This window comes from Carcharodon carcharias, chromosome 17, assembly GCF_017639515.1.
Source record: "Carcharodon carcharias isolate sCarCar2 chromosome 17, sCarCar2.pri, whole genome shotgun sequence".
Lineage (NCBI taxonomy): Eukaryota > Metazoa > Chordata > Chondrichthyes > Lamniformes > Lamnidae > Carcharodon > Carcharodon carcharias.
In genome coordinates, this window is record NC_054483.1 from 94,420,012 (window position 1) to 94,434,910 (window position 14,899).

General features: G+C 44.3%; 1 protein-coding gene across 1 annotated transcript in view; it reads right to left on the minus strand.

The window, feature by feature from the left end:
- LOC121289681 (protein CC2D2B-like) overlaps window positions 1-14,899 on the minus strand; it is a 365,202-nt gene that overhangs the window by 302,902 nt on the left and 47,401 nt on the right. The window contains exons 5-7 of the mRNA XM_041209305.1: window positions 11,302-11,399; window positions 9,338-9,478; window positions 5,268-5,415 (exon numbers count right to left, since the gene is read on the minus strand). Of these exons, the coding sequence (XP_041065239.1) occupies window positions 5,268-5,415; window positions 9,338-9,478; window positions 11,302-11,399 (387 nt within the window). The remainder of the gene's footprint in view (window positions 1-5,267; window positions 5,416-9,337; window positions 9,479-11,301; window positions 11,400-14,899) is intronic.

Sequence of the window (14,899 nt, forward strand, 5' to 3'; positions counted from 1 at the left end):
AGAAGCGGAAAGCCATCAGACCATCCCCGTGGGGGATGGAGGTGTAGAGGGATTGGACATCCATGGTGAAGAGGAGGCGGTTGGGGCCAGGGAACTGGAAATTGTTGAAATGATATAGGCCGTGAGAGGAAGCGCGGATGTAGGTGGGAAGAGACTGGACAAGGGGAGAAAGAATGGAGTCAAGATAGCAAGAAATGAGTTCCGTGGGTCAGGAACAGGCTGACACGATCAGTCTGCTGGGACAGTCCTGTTTGTGGATTTTGGCTAGGAGGTAGAAGCGGGCCGTCCGAGGTTGAGAGACTATGAGGTTGGAAGCTGTGGAGGGAAGATCTCCAGAGGAGATGAGGTCAGTGACAGTCCTGGAAACAATGGCTTGATGTTAGTGGTGGGGTCATGGTCCAGGGGGAGGTAGGAAAAAGCGTCTGCGAGTTGCTGCTCAGCCACTACAAGGTAGAGGTCAGTGCACCAGACAACAACAGCACCACCCTTGTCAGCGGGTTTGATGACAAACTCAGGGTTGGACCTGAGAGAACGGAGTGTGGCAAGTTCAGAAAGAGACAGGTTAGAGTGGGTGAGAGGAGCAGAGAAATTGAGATGACTGATGTCAGCCTTCAACACCTGACCCCTTCAGGAGCACAGCATCACCAGTCACAGATGCTGAGGAGACGGGGTGACAGTTTCACCTCAAAGGTGCTGAAAGCAAACAGAGAGAATTACAGAAATCCGTGGCACCTGCCCACAACATTCTGGCAGCAATGACAAGCATTGTCAAGCAGGCGTCACTGATGTGTCCAGTGAGTTTGAGGTCGGACCATCACTTTGGTCTGAAGGTTAAACACTGCACGGTGAACAGGCCCTGGATTGAGACACCTGCCTTTATCTTGTGCAGGAATCAAGGTTTCACATCTGAGTGGCATGAACACTGCTCATCGTAACAAGGAGACATTCTTGGTAGTTTATTTACAATGGTGAACATTAAGTGCAAGTGAGTAACACCTGTGCCCAGGCTGTGCAAATACATCTTCTGAACCTTCCTAACCCTGCCACTACGTCTTGGTGCACCCCTGACATCCACAGCGGAAGTGGAGGCAGCCTGACTGCTACGCCTGTTAGTGATGACCTTGACGGGCGTCCTCTTGAGGGTCAAGATCTGGAAGGGCCCAGCCTGCTTTCTGGGTCCTGCTGTGTGACAGTGGCATCCTCCTCACCCTGTGGAGCTGGAGCTGCTGGGGTGTAAGGGACAGAGGGGATTCGGATGGGCCAGACAATCCCGGAGTCACCTGGGTGGATAGCCCTGGAGTGCTCACCTGCTGGTTCTCCTCCCTAAGGGTGCCCAGTGGCCCCTGGTTGACTCCTTGAAAAGAAGGGGAAGCTGAAGTGAGATCAAGCTGGCCTGTACCCCTCTCATGTTGACACTGTTGGAGGCCAACTATGGCATCAGCGATGGAGTTCAGCCCAAGCTGCAGTGCAGGAGAGATATACCGGACAAAGGTCTCGACGGCCACCATCCTATCAGTGCTGACCTTGGTGCGTTGGCATGCTGGCGTTTTCACTTCAGACTGAAGGCAGATGTTCCTCCATTGTGCCTTGCAATCTGAGGAGTGTAGTTGATTTTTCTTCCTGATGGCCCCGAGCTTACCTTTGCAGCTCCAGCAACGGAGGTATGACGGAGGCCAGAGGCTCCTCCTCTGACACAGACTCAGCAGATTTATGGCCTCCAGCAGTCCTCCGAGTGCCAGAAACCTGGGAAGTCCCTGCCTCCGGCTGCTGTGGATCAGACAGTGCGATGTGCTCACCAGATTGTGACCCCAAGGCTACTCCAGAACTAGGTCCCACCGAGGTGCTTGCCTCTGCACTGATGGAGGGTGTGGGTGAGCGCTTTGATGGGTCTTCAATTAGATTGTCATCAGATTCTTCTTCCACGGTGTCTTCCGGCTTGAGTCGAGGACCTGGCTTGTGGGCCCCCTCAGCTGCTTCCCGGATATACCTGCGAAAGCAAGGGGATATAATTAGTTCATGGCAGGGGACTGCGGAACAAGGAACTGACTCACAGCATGGTTGTCTGATGGATGTTGCACTGCTGGATGCTCACCAACTCACCATCAGTACAGGAAAGATCCAGATCATCACTGGCCAGTTGGATGACTCTGTTTTCAAAGTCTGTGTGGACCTTAATGTCAGGCATTTCTACAACAGTCTGCGACCTCTCCTTTTTGTTGTGTGCCAGCTTGTCCTACATGAATACAGATGGAGAGAGCATAAGCAGGATGCTTGCCAGCCCAGATGAGAAGGATGCCTGGCATGTGTTGGCGATGAGTGGTGCCATGGGTGGGATGAGGACACGACCCGCAGGGCAGATGAAGTTGATGTCCTTTGAACTGGCAGTGAATGAAATCCCTGTGGATGTGTGATGGGTTTGTGAGTGTGAGAGTTGAGTGATGGGAAGAGTGAATTACCCTAGCGAAACTGAAGAGATCATTCATCCTATTTTGGCACTGGGTAGCTGTTCTCTTTTACAGGACATTGGCGCTGAACAAAGCTGCCACTGCCTCCCATACTGGATTGGTAACCTTGTTTGCTGGTCTTTGCCCAAAGCGGGAATAGAGGGCTTCGCAGTAGGCCTTCACTACGTGCAGGTAACACTCAAATTATGGTGCCCAAATTACTAAGGCCTGAGGTGACAGTGGACTGGGCGAATCAGAGGCCACCCTGCCAGCAATCCGGTGCATTATTGAGGCTGCATTATTGAGGCGGGACACGTTGGGAATGGGACGATACGGCGTGAAAAGCTGCCATTGTGGCTGGCGGGTAAAATGTCCTTTTTCCCAGCCGCTACTGCACTTAGTGCATCTCTGGGACGATTCCACCCTTAGTTTCAAGGTTACAAACTTTCCAGTTTCCTTTCCTAAAGCAAGCCTGTATGGGTGTATATGGTACTCGACTCAAGTCCAAAGACACCTCAGAAGAAGAATCTGATGACAACCTAATTGAAGACCCGTCACAGCACTCACTCGCACCCTCCACCAGTGCTGAGGCAAGCACCTCATTGGGACCGAGTTCTAGAGTACCCTTGGGGTCACAATCCGGTGAGCACATCGCACTGTCTGATCCACAAGAGACAGAGGCAGGGACTTTCCAGGTTTCTGGCATTCGGAGGACTGATGGAAGCCAGAAATCTGCTCAGTCTGTGTCAGAGGAGGAACCTCTGGCCTATGTCACACCTCCCGTTGCTGGAGCTGCAAAGGCATGCTCGGTGCCATTAGGAAGAAATGTCCATTGCACTCCTCAGATTGCAAGGCACGAAGGAGGCACATCTGCCTTCAGTATGAGGTGATAGCGCCGGCATGCTAACACACCGAGGTCACCATGGAGACCTTTGTCCGGTATATCTGTCCTGCACTGCTGCGTGGGCTGAACTCCATCATTGGCCTCCAACAGTGTCAACATGAGAGGGGTACAGGCCAGCTCAATCTTATTTCAGTTTCCCCTTCTCTTCAAGGAGTCAGCCAGGGGCCATCGGGCGCCCACAGGGAGCTGAACACCCCAGGACCATCCACCCAGGTGATTCCGGGAGTGTCTAGCCCATTCGAATCCCCTCTTCCTGTGACCCCATCAGCTCCATCTCCACAGGCTGGGGAGGGTGCCACTGTCACACAGAAGGACCCAGAAAACAGGCCGGGACCCTCCGGATCTTGACCCTTGAGGACGCCCATCAAGGTCGTCACTAACAGGACCATGTCCATCATGGTGCAAGTTAACAGCACAGCCTTGCAGTACGGGTTAAGAACATGCCTGCGGCTGAGCTGAGAGCACAGCATGCAGTCCAATGGCCAAAGATTTAGGGCATATGAAACTAGAAAACATATTGAGAATTTCTAGAATCACGGACATCCTGCTCCAATGTGAAGGCCTGATGAAATGTTTCAAAAGAGACCAGAAAAAGGCAAAATGATGGCAGAAAAGGATCCTACCCCTAATTCCAATCCTCTCACCCTCATGTAGATTCCAAAACAGATTGCAATTTCTAGGACAAAAATTAAAAAAATAACTCAGGTATCAAACAGGTTGTCAGAAGATGCACGTTAAAATTTGAAAATCCGTCCACATTATGTTCGCTTCAGCCAACAGCAAATTTGATTACTTCTATAATGCTAGATATACCAACTAGCCATAGCAATGCACCAATTGAGCTAAAAATTGTGAATTCTGATATCAGTCCGCTACAAGTACTCTTCCTATTAGCCTGCAATGGATAAAACCTTAATTATACTACCAGCCAAAGATGAAAAAAAGAATTTGATTACATTAAATATATCCCTTAGACAAACAAAATATTGGCCCAGATCTTCTGGTCTCTGGATGGTCATACCTTGGAGGTACCCTGGAAGAAGCGCTGGGGGACCCTTGGAAGTCTCCATGCACTGAACATGTGGGAATTGCCCAGGAAGTTTCAACTTCCGTTGGGAAATTAACCTGTGCCTGGAACCCTCCAAAACTCTGATTTAAAGTTTGAGGCTTCAGATAGTCCTGACTCACTTAGCAATATAGTTAGCCAGGAAAAGTTCAAAGGATTAAAACCAGTTCTAACTCCTGGGTAACTATAGTACTGACACTCTGACTCCACACTGGACAACCCCCCCGATTATACCTCATGACTCACCAAATAACCCCCATCCCTCGACTACACCCCAACCACCCAATTATTCCCACCCCTGACTATCCACCGACCACCCCCACCCCTCCGACTGCCCGACTAACCCCCCACCCTCCTTCTACCCTCCCAATCCCCTGCCTTCCCCCTGACAAAACCCCCCAGCCCCTGACTACCCCCCTGACCAAATACCCCACCTCCAAATATCCTCCCACCCCACGATCCCACCCCCGACCCACCCTATCCTCTCACCCACTTACACACTTACCTTCTCTTCATAGCTTGTCAATGTGGCATTTAAACAAAGGGACATGTGAACTGGTTGGAATGTGGCAGCTAGCACTGTAAAAAGGCACATGGTTTGACTTCCCCTAATGTTTCTACGCTATGAAGAAAGGACTCCATGAGCAGGTACGCTCCACATTTCTCAGTAGGCCCGGTTTGGAAGTCTGGGTGAGAAATGTGGAGCTCCAGTTTAAGGTATGAAAATAGGAGCAGAGTGACAATGCGACAGTGATTGCCACTCCTCAGAAGATTTGGCCCATCATGTTTTTTCACCCTATACATACATCTTATTAATTCAATTTATCCCTATTTTTAATATGTAATTACATACCTCTTTGTTTTGCAATTTTTTCAATTTTTCATTGTACGTCTCCATCTCTTTTCTAAATTTTTCTTGAAGTTCTTGTCCTAGTTCAATTACTTCTGCAATGTATTCCACTTCACATTGCTTTCCAATTGCTTCATAATTCACTTCTAACCTGTTTGCAACAAATATCCTTCATTTACTGTACACTGAAAAGAATTATAGCATTTTAAATAGTTCAGGTAATAGACTGTAATCTCTCCAGTTCAGAAATGTATTGCTTGGAAACACCAATTATCTGGAAATCTTTTGAGCAGATTCAAGCAACTCATGGTATCATTTTAGTACAGTACTTTGGGAGCAGAATCATGGAAGATACAGTATTTGGATAGGTAACAATTTTTCAAACCGCTTTATAATGTTTTATCACTTTTTTATGCTTCATGTAAATATTTACATTTATTCCAGTTCACACACTTGTGGTAGGCATTATGATGTAATTCTGTAATCCAGAAAATTCTGAAATCCAGAAATGACTTGGTCTCAACATTCCAGTGCATTTCTAATAAAGAAAAATTATCTTAAACCAACTGCCAATTATATTATTTTATTTTGTTATTGAGAAGCCTCTGCTTCTTGTAACTTGTAATTTCAAAAGGCAATTTCGGTTGCATTTCTTTTGTCTTGAAAAACTACCTGGAGATCAATTGATTTATTTCACCACTCATAATCCTAGAATTATTTTCCCAACCATATAATAGATTAGGACAAGAAGAATAGATGAATTGATGCATAGCTAAAAGTGTCATATCAGAAAGAGATGCCACTTTTTTGGGCATTAGCACCAGTCTGGGACAGATGGAACATAATTTGCGAAGATGGAGGATGTCAAATGTGACACCAAAGTTGTAAACAGAAGGTTCAGTCTCAGAAAGTTGCCAGGAAGAGAGATGGAGCTGGTAGCTAGGGAATGGATTTTGTAGCGGGGTCCAAAGAAAATGGCTTCAGTCTTCACAATATTTATCTAGACGAGATTTCTGCTCATCTAATAGGGTGTTGCACAAGCAGTCTGATAACATTCTGCAAGGGACCAGCAGGCCCTCCAAACTCTCAGAGCCCCATTAGAACAAATAGCTGTGGTAATCGATGCCAGGAGTCCAGCCCTGAAGACCGAGATCCAGTGCTGCAAAAAGTTCAATGAGCTCACACGAATAGTCAAGGATAATAAATGCAGCTTGAAAAGCCACATTCCACCAACTGTGCCCTAGTGTCTTACATTGCTAAATGCATTGGACTCCCATCACAGTCAGTCACGAGTCATAGCTAACATTCATTCTTTCACCTAACCCTCACACACTGCTGCAAGCCTCACAGCCATACTTCACAGCTTAGACAGACAACAGCAACATCACCCAAACACATTGCACCACATTCTCTTGTCACATTTTCCTGTCTCCTGCAAGGTGGCAAATAAGCAGGTTCAGCAGCACATAAATGGCAGGGGTGAGGTACAGCTACAGGTCCTTAGCCCCAAGAAGAGATGGGGTTTTCGACCATTGGAGCAATTATGACCGAGGGCATGGCAGCAGACTGAAACCATCAAAGATGATAGTATGCTCAAACTTTCTTCTCACATTCCATTTCCCCCTCAGCTCACAATCTCTTCTGATTTATTAGTTCCAGATGATGTAAGCATGCACCTTCTGTTTTCCCCCTCCCCTCACCACAATTCTATCCTTGTGTTTTTCTCTTTTCTAATACACAAGAACTGCAAACTGACTAAACAGTGGTGGAAGGGAAAGAAGTGGAAGAGCAGGAAGAAAGTGATGATGTAGAAACACCACTCACTTTCATATTCATGTGAACGTAAGACATAGTAGAAGTAGGCTATTCAACCCTTAGAACCTGCTCTACCATTCTACAGGTTCATGGCTCAAATCCACATTCCCACACTATCCCAATATTCCTTGATTCCCACAGCATCCAAAAATCTATAGATGTCCATCTTACATATACTCAAATATTGGGCATCAGCAGTTCTCTGGATAAGAGAATTCCAAAGATCCACAATCCTTTGAGTGAAGAAATTACTCTTCATCTCAGTCCTAAATGATAAACCCCTTATCCTGAGGCTGTACTCCATGTCTAAATTTCCCCAGCCAAGAGAAACAATCTCTCAGTGTCTATCCTGTGAAGCCCCTTCAGAACAGCGTACTGGTCGAGGTAACAGAAACATTGCCAAAACACTCCAATGGTATTCCCATTTATATTTTGTTTGGCAGCATGGCTTTCATTACATGCAGGCTGCTCACATGGGTCGTGCACCAGAATCATGAGCAATGTGATCAGCAGATAGCTAACAATTCCATGGACTGAATTTTCAGGATGGCGGGGGCTCAACCCCGCCGACGCCAACTCCAGCAACCCCGATGTCATATTATGCTCCAACAAGTGTTGATTGACATAAGGAGGCACTTTCACCACTCATGCAGGAGGAAGTCCCTTTTTGGAGAGCTCGGCAGCTCTCCACTCCTTCCAGACACGCATTGCAGTGGCTGGAAGAGGCACTGCAGGGAGCTCCCTGGTACGAAGTCCCAGGAACCAGAGGACAGGTAAATGGCAGGTGTACCAGGGCAGGGAGGATAGCGAGTCATGAGGAGGGCTATTGGGAGTCTCAGGGGTGGGGGTGGGGATAAGAGGAAGAACGGAGAGAGAGGGCGCCCCCAATCAGAAGGGAGCTTCTGATGGAGGTGCCCTCCCACTTTCTGCCTGGGTTTGAACTTTATTTTTGTGTTTCCCCCCACCCCAAGCTGTCATCCGCCTGCCAGTCTAAAAACTGAGGCCGGGCAGGGAAAGACCCTCAAATGGCTTTACGTGGCCATTTAAGGGCCTTAACTGGAGCAAGGACGGACTTACCGTCCAAAACCCATGTACGCCCCAGCGTAAAATCACTACCAGGTCAGGACAGGCGGGAACGCAGATGGAACCCCGTATTCCATCCATGCAATTTCACGCACCCCCTCCCCTACCCTGCCTCAGAACGCGCTGGGGGGAGAGTAAACTTCTGGCCTATGTCATCAGCAGGCTTCTCTGGTTTGTTGTGGTGGCTCAAATGCAGACTGTGTAGCAGAATAACAACAGTTCTATTAACTCAGCAGCAGTCAATATAAATCAATCAGTAACTAACCCTAAAGCAATTGATGATACCTGTATATCATGCAGCTGGGACATCCTCCCTGCTGATGAATATGTGTTCAGGTGTGCAAGATTAAGAGCGGCAGCAGCTTGCGCTTGAGCTTCAAATGGCCATGCTGGTGTTTATGTCATGATCTGCTGACTCTGCATATTTCTGGCGCACAGGCCAATGCACCCTGTCCTCACCAAAATAATTCCTGGCGTGGCCAGCATCAGAAGTGTTTGTGGCACCATGGATGCCATCTTGGAGACAAGATGACACCCATATCAGTGAAAAAATTAACACAAATAATCCAAATTTGGTAGCCTAGTTGCCCAAATGCCAAACCAACAAAGTGGGTGATCTTTTGCAGTTGTTTCCTCAAGTCCCATACACTGATGTAACAGGAAATAGTTGTTTCACCCATGCTGTTAGAATGAAAACTTTGTAATTGTATAAATACCATAAACTTCCTTAAACAACCAGATTGCAGATTTTATAGGGAGTTAAGAACTCAATTTTTGTTTATATTTTCCTAAAAAAGATTCCATAATTCCATCATGATTGCTCTTTAACAAGCCTTCGGAAGCAATTTTCTTATACATTTTGTAAATACATTTTAGGATAGCAAGAAAGCAAATACCATGCTTTAAATCTTACAACCAGAGGAAAATATGGCTTTCATATTAATAATTTAACATTTTAGCCACTAAAATAAAAACTGTGCTATTCAAAATATTAATTTCTACAAGTTGCACTCTAAAAGTTAAATTTAATTGTGCACAGCAAATTTAATAAGTGTGCACTGTAATGGTAAAATCTAATCCTCAAACCCAGCCTTTCAACAAACTTGAACAAGTTGATTGTTTATATGTTTTTTCTATGGAAAGTAATTATGATTGACATAATAAAATAAACTTACTCTTGAACTTGGAGCTTTACTGATGTACAGATGTACATTTTAACTTTCCTCAAAGATTTTATCTGTTTCCAGACCTTTAAAATGTTTGTTAACACAGTATGATCTTTTTCCTTTTCAACATTCAGAAGTCTCTTTGTTTCCCTAAGTACATAAAATGAGGTTTCAGTATTCAAATGTAGTAGGGCATCAATTCCCAATCTGCAATTTGTAAACTCCTGGAGGACTGTGGGCACCCCCGCCCCACTTATTACTTAATGCACTCCCATTTGTATTGCTAACTTCTGTTATTCCTGGATTCCTTCTCTCTTTTAAAAAATAAATTAAAACAATGCACCAAACAACACTGGGGCCTAAGTTCCTTTGTGTTCTAACCTGGACACGATTTTGGGGGCAGCATTGTTAAGTTGGAATGGTGAGGCCCAACAACTCAGCTAATGTTCGTTTTCAAGTCTCACCAGAGCCAAATTGAGCATAAATCAGGCCCCCTGATGAAGCTCATCTGTAGGGGCCATAACAGGTTTTCCCCATGTCAAGACCCAGAAGTAAGTCCAGGGGATGGAGAATCATAGTGGGACAACAGTAGGCTTATGGAATTCAAGAGTTATCCAAAGTATGAAGGGCTCGATAAGTGAGTCAGTAGTTTTGAGCATAAATGTAAGGATGCCAAAATAAAAGCAATTAGAAATTTTTTATGCACAGTGTACCTAGAACATGCATTGATGGAAAAAGAACCTATAAAACGTTTTCTAAAGCAAAGTGGATAAACACGTGTTGAGAAAGAAAAAAATTAACAGGGCAGGAAAATACACTATGAGATTAGGCATTGATGCAAGAAATCTGTGCACTCTTATTGTCAATACTTCCACCAATGAGAAATTTTTTTCCTATCTACACTGTCCAGATCTCTCATGATTTTGAATACCTCTATCAAATCTCTTTTGAACCTTCCCTTCTCCAAGGAAAACTGTCCCAGCTTCTCCAATCTATCTATATAACTGAAGTTCCTCATCCCTGGGACCATTATCATGAACATTTTCTGCATTAACTTCTCTCTAATGCCTTCACACCTTTCCTAAAGTGTGAACTGGATGCAGTACCCCAGTTGAGGCTAAACCAGTGTTCTACACAAGTTTAACATAACTTCCTAGCTTTTATACTCTATGCCCCTATTAATAAACTCTTAGATGCCGTATGTTTTATTAATCACACTCTCAACCTGTCCTGCCACTTTCAATGATCTATGCACATATGTACCCAGGTCTCTCTGCTCCTGCACCCTCTTAAGAATTGTACCCTTTATTCTTTATTGTTTCTCCGCGTTCTTTCTATCAAAATCACTTCACACTTCTCTGCATTAAATTTTATCTTTCACTTATCCACCCATTCCACTATGACCTTTTGAAGTCCTACAATATCCTCCTCACAGTTCACAATGCTTCCAAATTTGTATTATCTGACCTTTTTTAATGCTCTATAATTCTATAATTTCAGCTCTCACTTTTTTCCATGAATGATCTCTCTGCTGCATGTTGACCTCACATTACTTTCTATAAACAGCTTCAATAAGGTGGGAAACAGGAAATGCAGCAAGAAGTCATGGTGATCCAAGATCAGCAGTTAAGAACCATCATTGAGCAAAGAACGGCAGCCAGGAATATGCAAGATTACAGGGAACTGGACCACAGGAGGAAGTAGACTGCCTCAGCAAAAAAAACATCTCAGGGAATTCTGAATTTACCTGGTTTCAAAAGCAAAAGAGAACTTGATATAAATCGAATACTATACAGTTACATGATCATTATCTGAATAATTTCAAGGATATTATGATCATATTCAGAAATACTGATCATGTTCAGAAATATTATGAATATATTTGTAGCTGAAGGGCAGTAAAGGCAGAGAAAGTCAACATCTGAAAGAAAGCCTCATTAAGAAAGCATAGTGAAAGGTAAAAGGATACATACCTCATTTGCTTCTTTAAATCTTCAATTTTGCTGAGATTTATAGAATTCACTTCCAAGTGTCTTTCTAAGTTTTTTATTGCATTATTCAATGTTTGAAGCTATGGAAAAGCACAGTTACGTAAAACACACGCATTTCTAAATTAATTAAATAATGGCTTTTTAGTTGTCTTTTTCCTTAATCATCTTACATACTTTAAATCTGTTGACTTAGCCATTATGGAAACAAATATCCTCAATGCTGCCCTGCGTATTTGAGGTTACCAGGGAAGTTACTTTCACAAATCACAGAATAGTAACAGCACAGAAGGAGGCCATTGAGACTTTCCATAGGAGCAATTTACCTAGTGCCGCTCTCCTGTCTTCTCCCCGCAACCTTGCACATTCTTCTTTTTCAGACAATAATCCAATTCCCTCTTGAAGGTCTTAATTAAACCTGCCTCCACAACGCTGTCAAGCAGTGCATTCTAGATTCTAATTACTAAATGCACGAAAAAGATTTTCCTCGTGTCACCATTGCTTCTTTTGCAAATGCCTTAAATCTGTGCACTCTTATACTCAATACTTCCACCAATGGAAACATTTTTCCCTATCTACTCTGTCCAGATCTCTCATGATTTTGAATACCTCTATCAATCTCTTCTGAACCTTCCCTTCTCCAAGGAAAACTGTCCCAACTTCTCCAATCTATCCACATAACTGAAGATTCTCATCCCTGGAACCATTATCATGAACATTTTCTGCATTAACTTCTCTCTAATGCCTTCACACTTTTCCTAAAGTGTGAACAGGATGCAATACCCTAGTTGAGGCTAAACCAGTGTTCTACACAAGTTTAACATAACTTCCTAGCTTTTATACTCTATGCCTCTATTAATAAAGTCTTAGATGCTGTATGTTTTATTAATCACACTCTCAAACTGTCCTGCCACTTTCAATGATCTATGCATATGTGTACCCAGGTCTCTCTGCTCCTGCACCCTCTTTAGAATTGTACCCTTTATTCTATATTGTTTCTCCACGTTCTTTCTATCAAAATCACTTCCCACTTCTCTGCATTAAATGTTATCTGTCACTTATCCACCCATTCCACTAAACTATGTCCTTTTGAAGTCCTACAATATCCTCCTCACAGTTCACAATGCTTCCAAATTTGTATTATCTGCAAATTTTTAAATTGTGCCCTGTACACCAAGGTCAAGGTCTTTAACATATATCAGGGAGAGCAAGAAACCCAACACCGACCCCTTGGAAACTCCACTGCAAACGTTTGTCCAGTCTGAGAAATACCAATTAACTGCTATTCTTTGCTTCCTGTCAATCAGCCAATTTTGTATCCATGTTGCTACTGTCCTTTTATTCCATGAGGTATAACTTTGCCCACAAGTCTGTTGTACAGCACGTTATCAAATGCCTTCTGGAAATCCACGTATGCCACAATCACAGCATTAGCCTCATCAACCTTCTCTGTTGCCTTATCAAAAAACTCCAGTAAGTTAGTTGAACATGATTTGCCCTCCAAAAATTCATTTAAAAAAGCAGGGGTGACTGCTGCCACAAAGTACAAGTGTTTCTCTGCATATGCATGTATATAGGGGAGTCTAAGGACTGTGTAGGATTATGCATATGCCTAGACTGTCTCCGGAGAACTGACGAGGATAAAAACAGAAGAATGGTTTTGGGGCTTAAAGTACATTTCTTGAAGCTGTTTGTAGCCTGCTGCATGTGGAGTCTGGGGCCAGAAGTTGCTTCAGTTGTATTAGAGTGTCAGCCATGGGCTCAGTCGGTGACACTCTCATCTCTGGGTCCCACATCAGCAAAGTGATGGAAGGGGTTGTTGGTAGAGCTAACAAGCGGCACTTACTCAGAAACAACTGCTCACTGACGCTCAGTTTGGGTTACGCCAAGGCCACTCAGCTCCTGACCTCATTACAGCCTTAGCCCAAACATGGACAAAAGAGCTGAACTCAAGAGGTGAGGTGAGAATGACTGCCCTTCACATCAAGGCCGCGTTTGACTGAATGTGGCATCAAGGAGCTCTAGCAAAACTGGAGTCAATAGGAATCAAGGGAGAAACTTTACACTGGTTGAACTCATACCTAGCACAAAGGAAGATGGTTGTGATCATTGGAGGTCAAACATCTCAGTCCCAGGGCATCACCGTGGGAATTCCTCAGGGTAGTGCCCTAGGCCCAACCATCTTCAGCTGCTTCATCAATGTTCTTCCCTCCGTCATAGGGTCAGAAGTGGGGACATTCACTAATTATTGCGCAATGTTCAGCACCAATCTTGACTCCTCAGATACTGAAGCAGTCGATGTCCATATGCAGCAAGACCTGGACAAGATTCAGGCTTTGGCTGATAAGTGGCAAGTAACATTCACACCACACAAATGCCAGACAATTATCTCCAACAAGAGGAAATCTAACCATCTCCCCTTGATATTCAATGGCATTACTATCAGCGAATCCTCACTATCAACATCCTGGGGGTTACCATTGACTAGAAACTTAACTGGACCAGCTGTATAAATACTGTGGCTTCAGAGCAGTTAAGAGCTTGCGAATTCTGCGAAGAGTAACTCACCTCCTGACCATCTACAAGGCACACTTCAGGAGTGTCATGGAATACTTTCCACTTGCCTGAATGTGTGCAGCTCCATCAACACTCAAGAAGCTTGACACCATTCAGGACAAAGTAGCCCGCTTGATTGACACCCCATCCACCACCTCCAACATCCACTCCCTCCACCAATGACATACAGTGGCAGCAGTACGTACCATCTACTAGATGCATTGCATAAACTCATTAAGGCTCCTTCGACAGCATCTTCCAAACCTGTGACCTCTACCACTTAAAAGGACGAGGGTAGCAGGTGCATGGAAACAACCACCACCTGCAAGTTCGTCTCCAAACCATTTACACCATTCTGACTTGGAATTATATCACCACTCCTTCACTATCACTGGGTCAAAATCCTGGAACTCCCTCCCAAATAGCACTGTGGGTGTACTAAACCACATGGACTACTGTGGTTCAAAAAGGCATCTCACCACCACCTTCACAGGGGCAATTAGAGATGGGCAATAAAAATGCTGGCATGCCAGCAACTTCATGTCCCATGAAAGAATTAAAAAAAACTCCATTACATGACACAAAAATCTACAATGAGTGAGTTTTGCACTGTCAGAGGCGCAGTCTTGCAGATGAAATGTTAAAATGATGGTCCATTTGCCTTCTCAGGTGGATGTAGAAGATCCTGTAATACTATTTTGAAGAAGAGCACAGGAATTATCTGGCCAATATTTATCTTTCAACCAACAACACAAAAAACAGATTATCTGGTCATTATCACATTGCTGTTTTTGGCAGATTGCTGTACATAAATTGGCTGCCGCATTTCCTACATTACAACAGTCACTACGCTTCAAAGTACTTTGAGTTCACCCGCAACATTTACATTATCCCCACTGAGGGTGATCTCGGTCATGTCCTTTACAATGCATAGATGGGAGGGCCAGCTGAGTTTACAAAGTTCAGCCATATCCCATAGAGTTCAGCGTTGTACTTACCAGTCTAACATGAACAATCAATAAAGAGT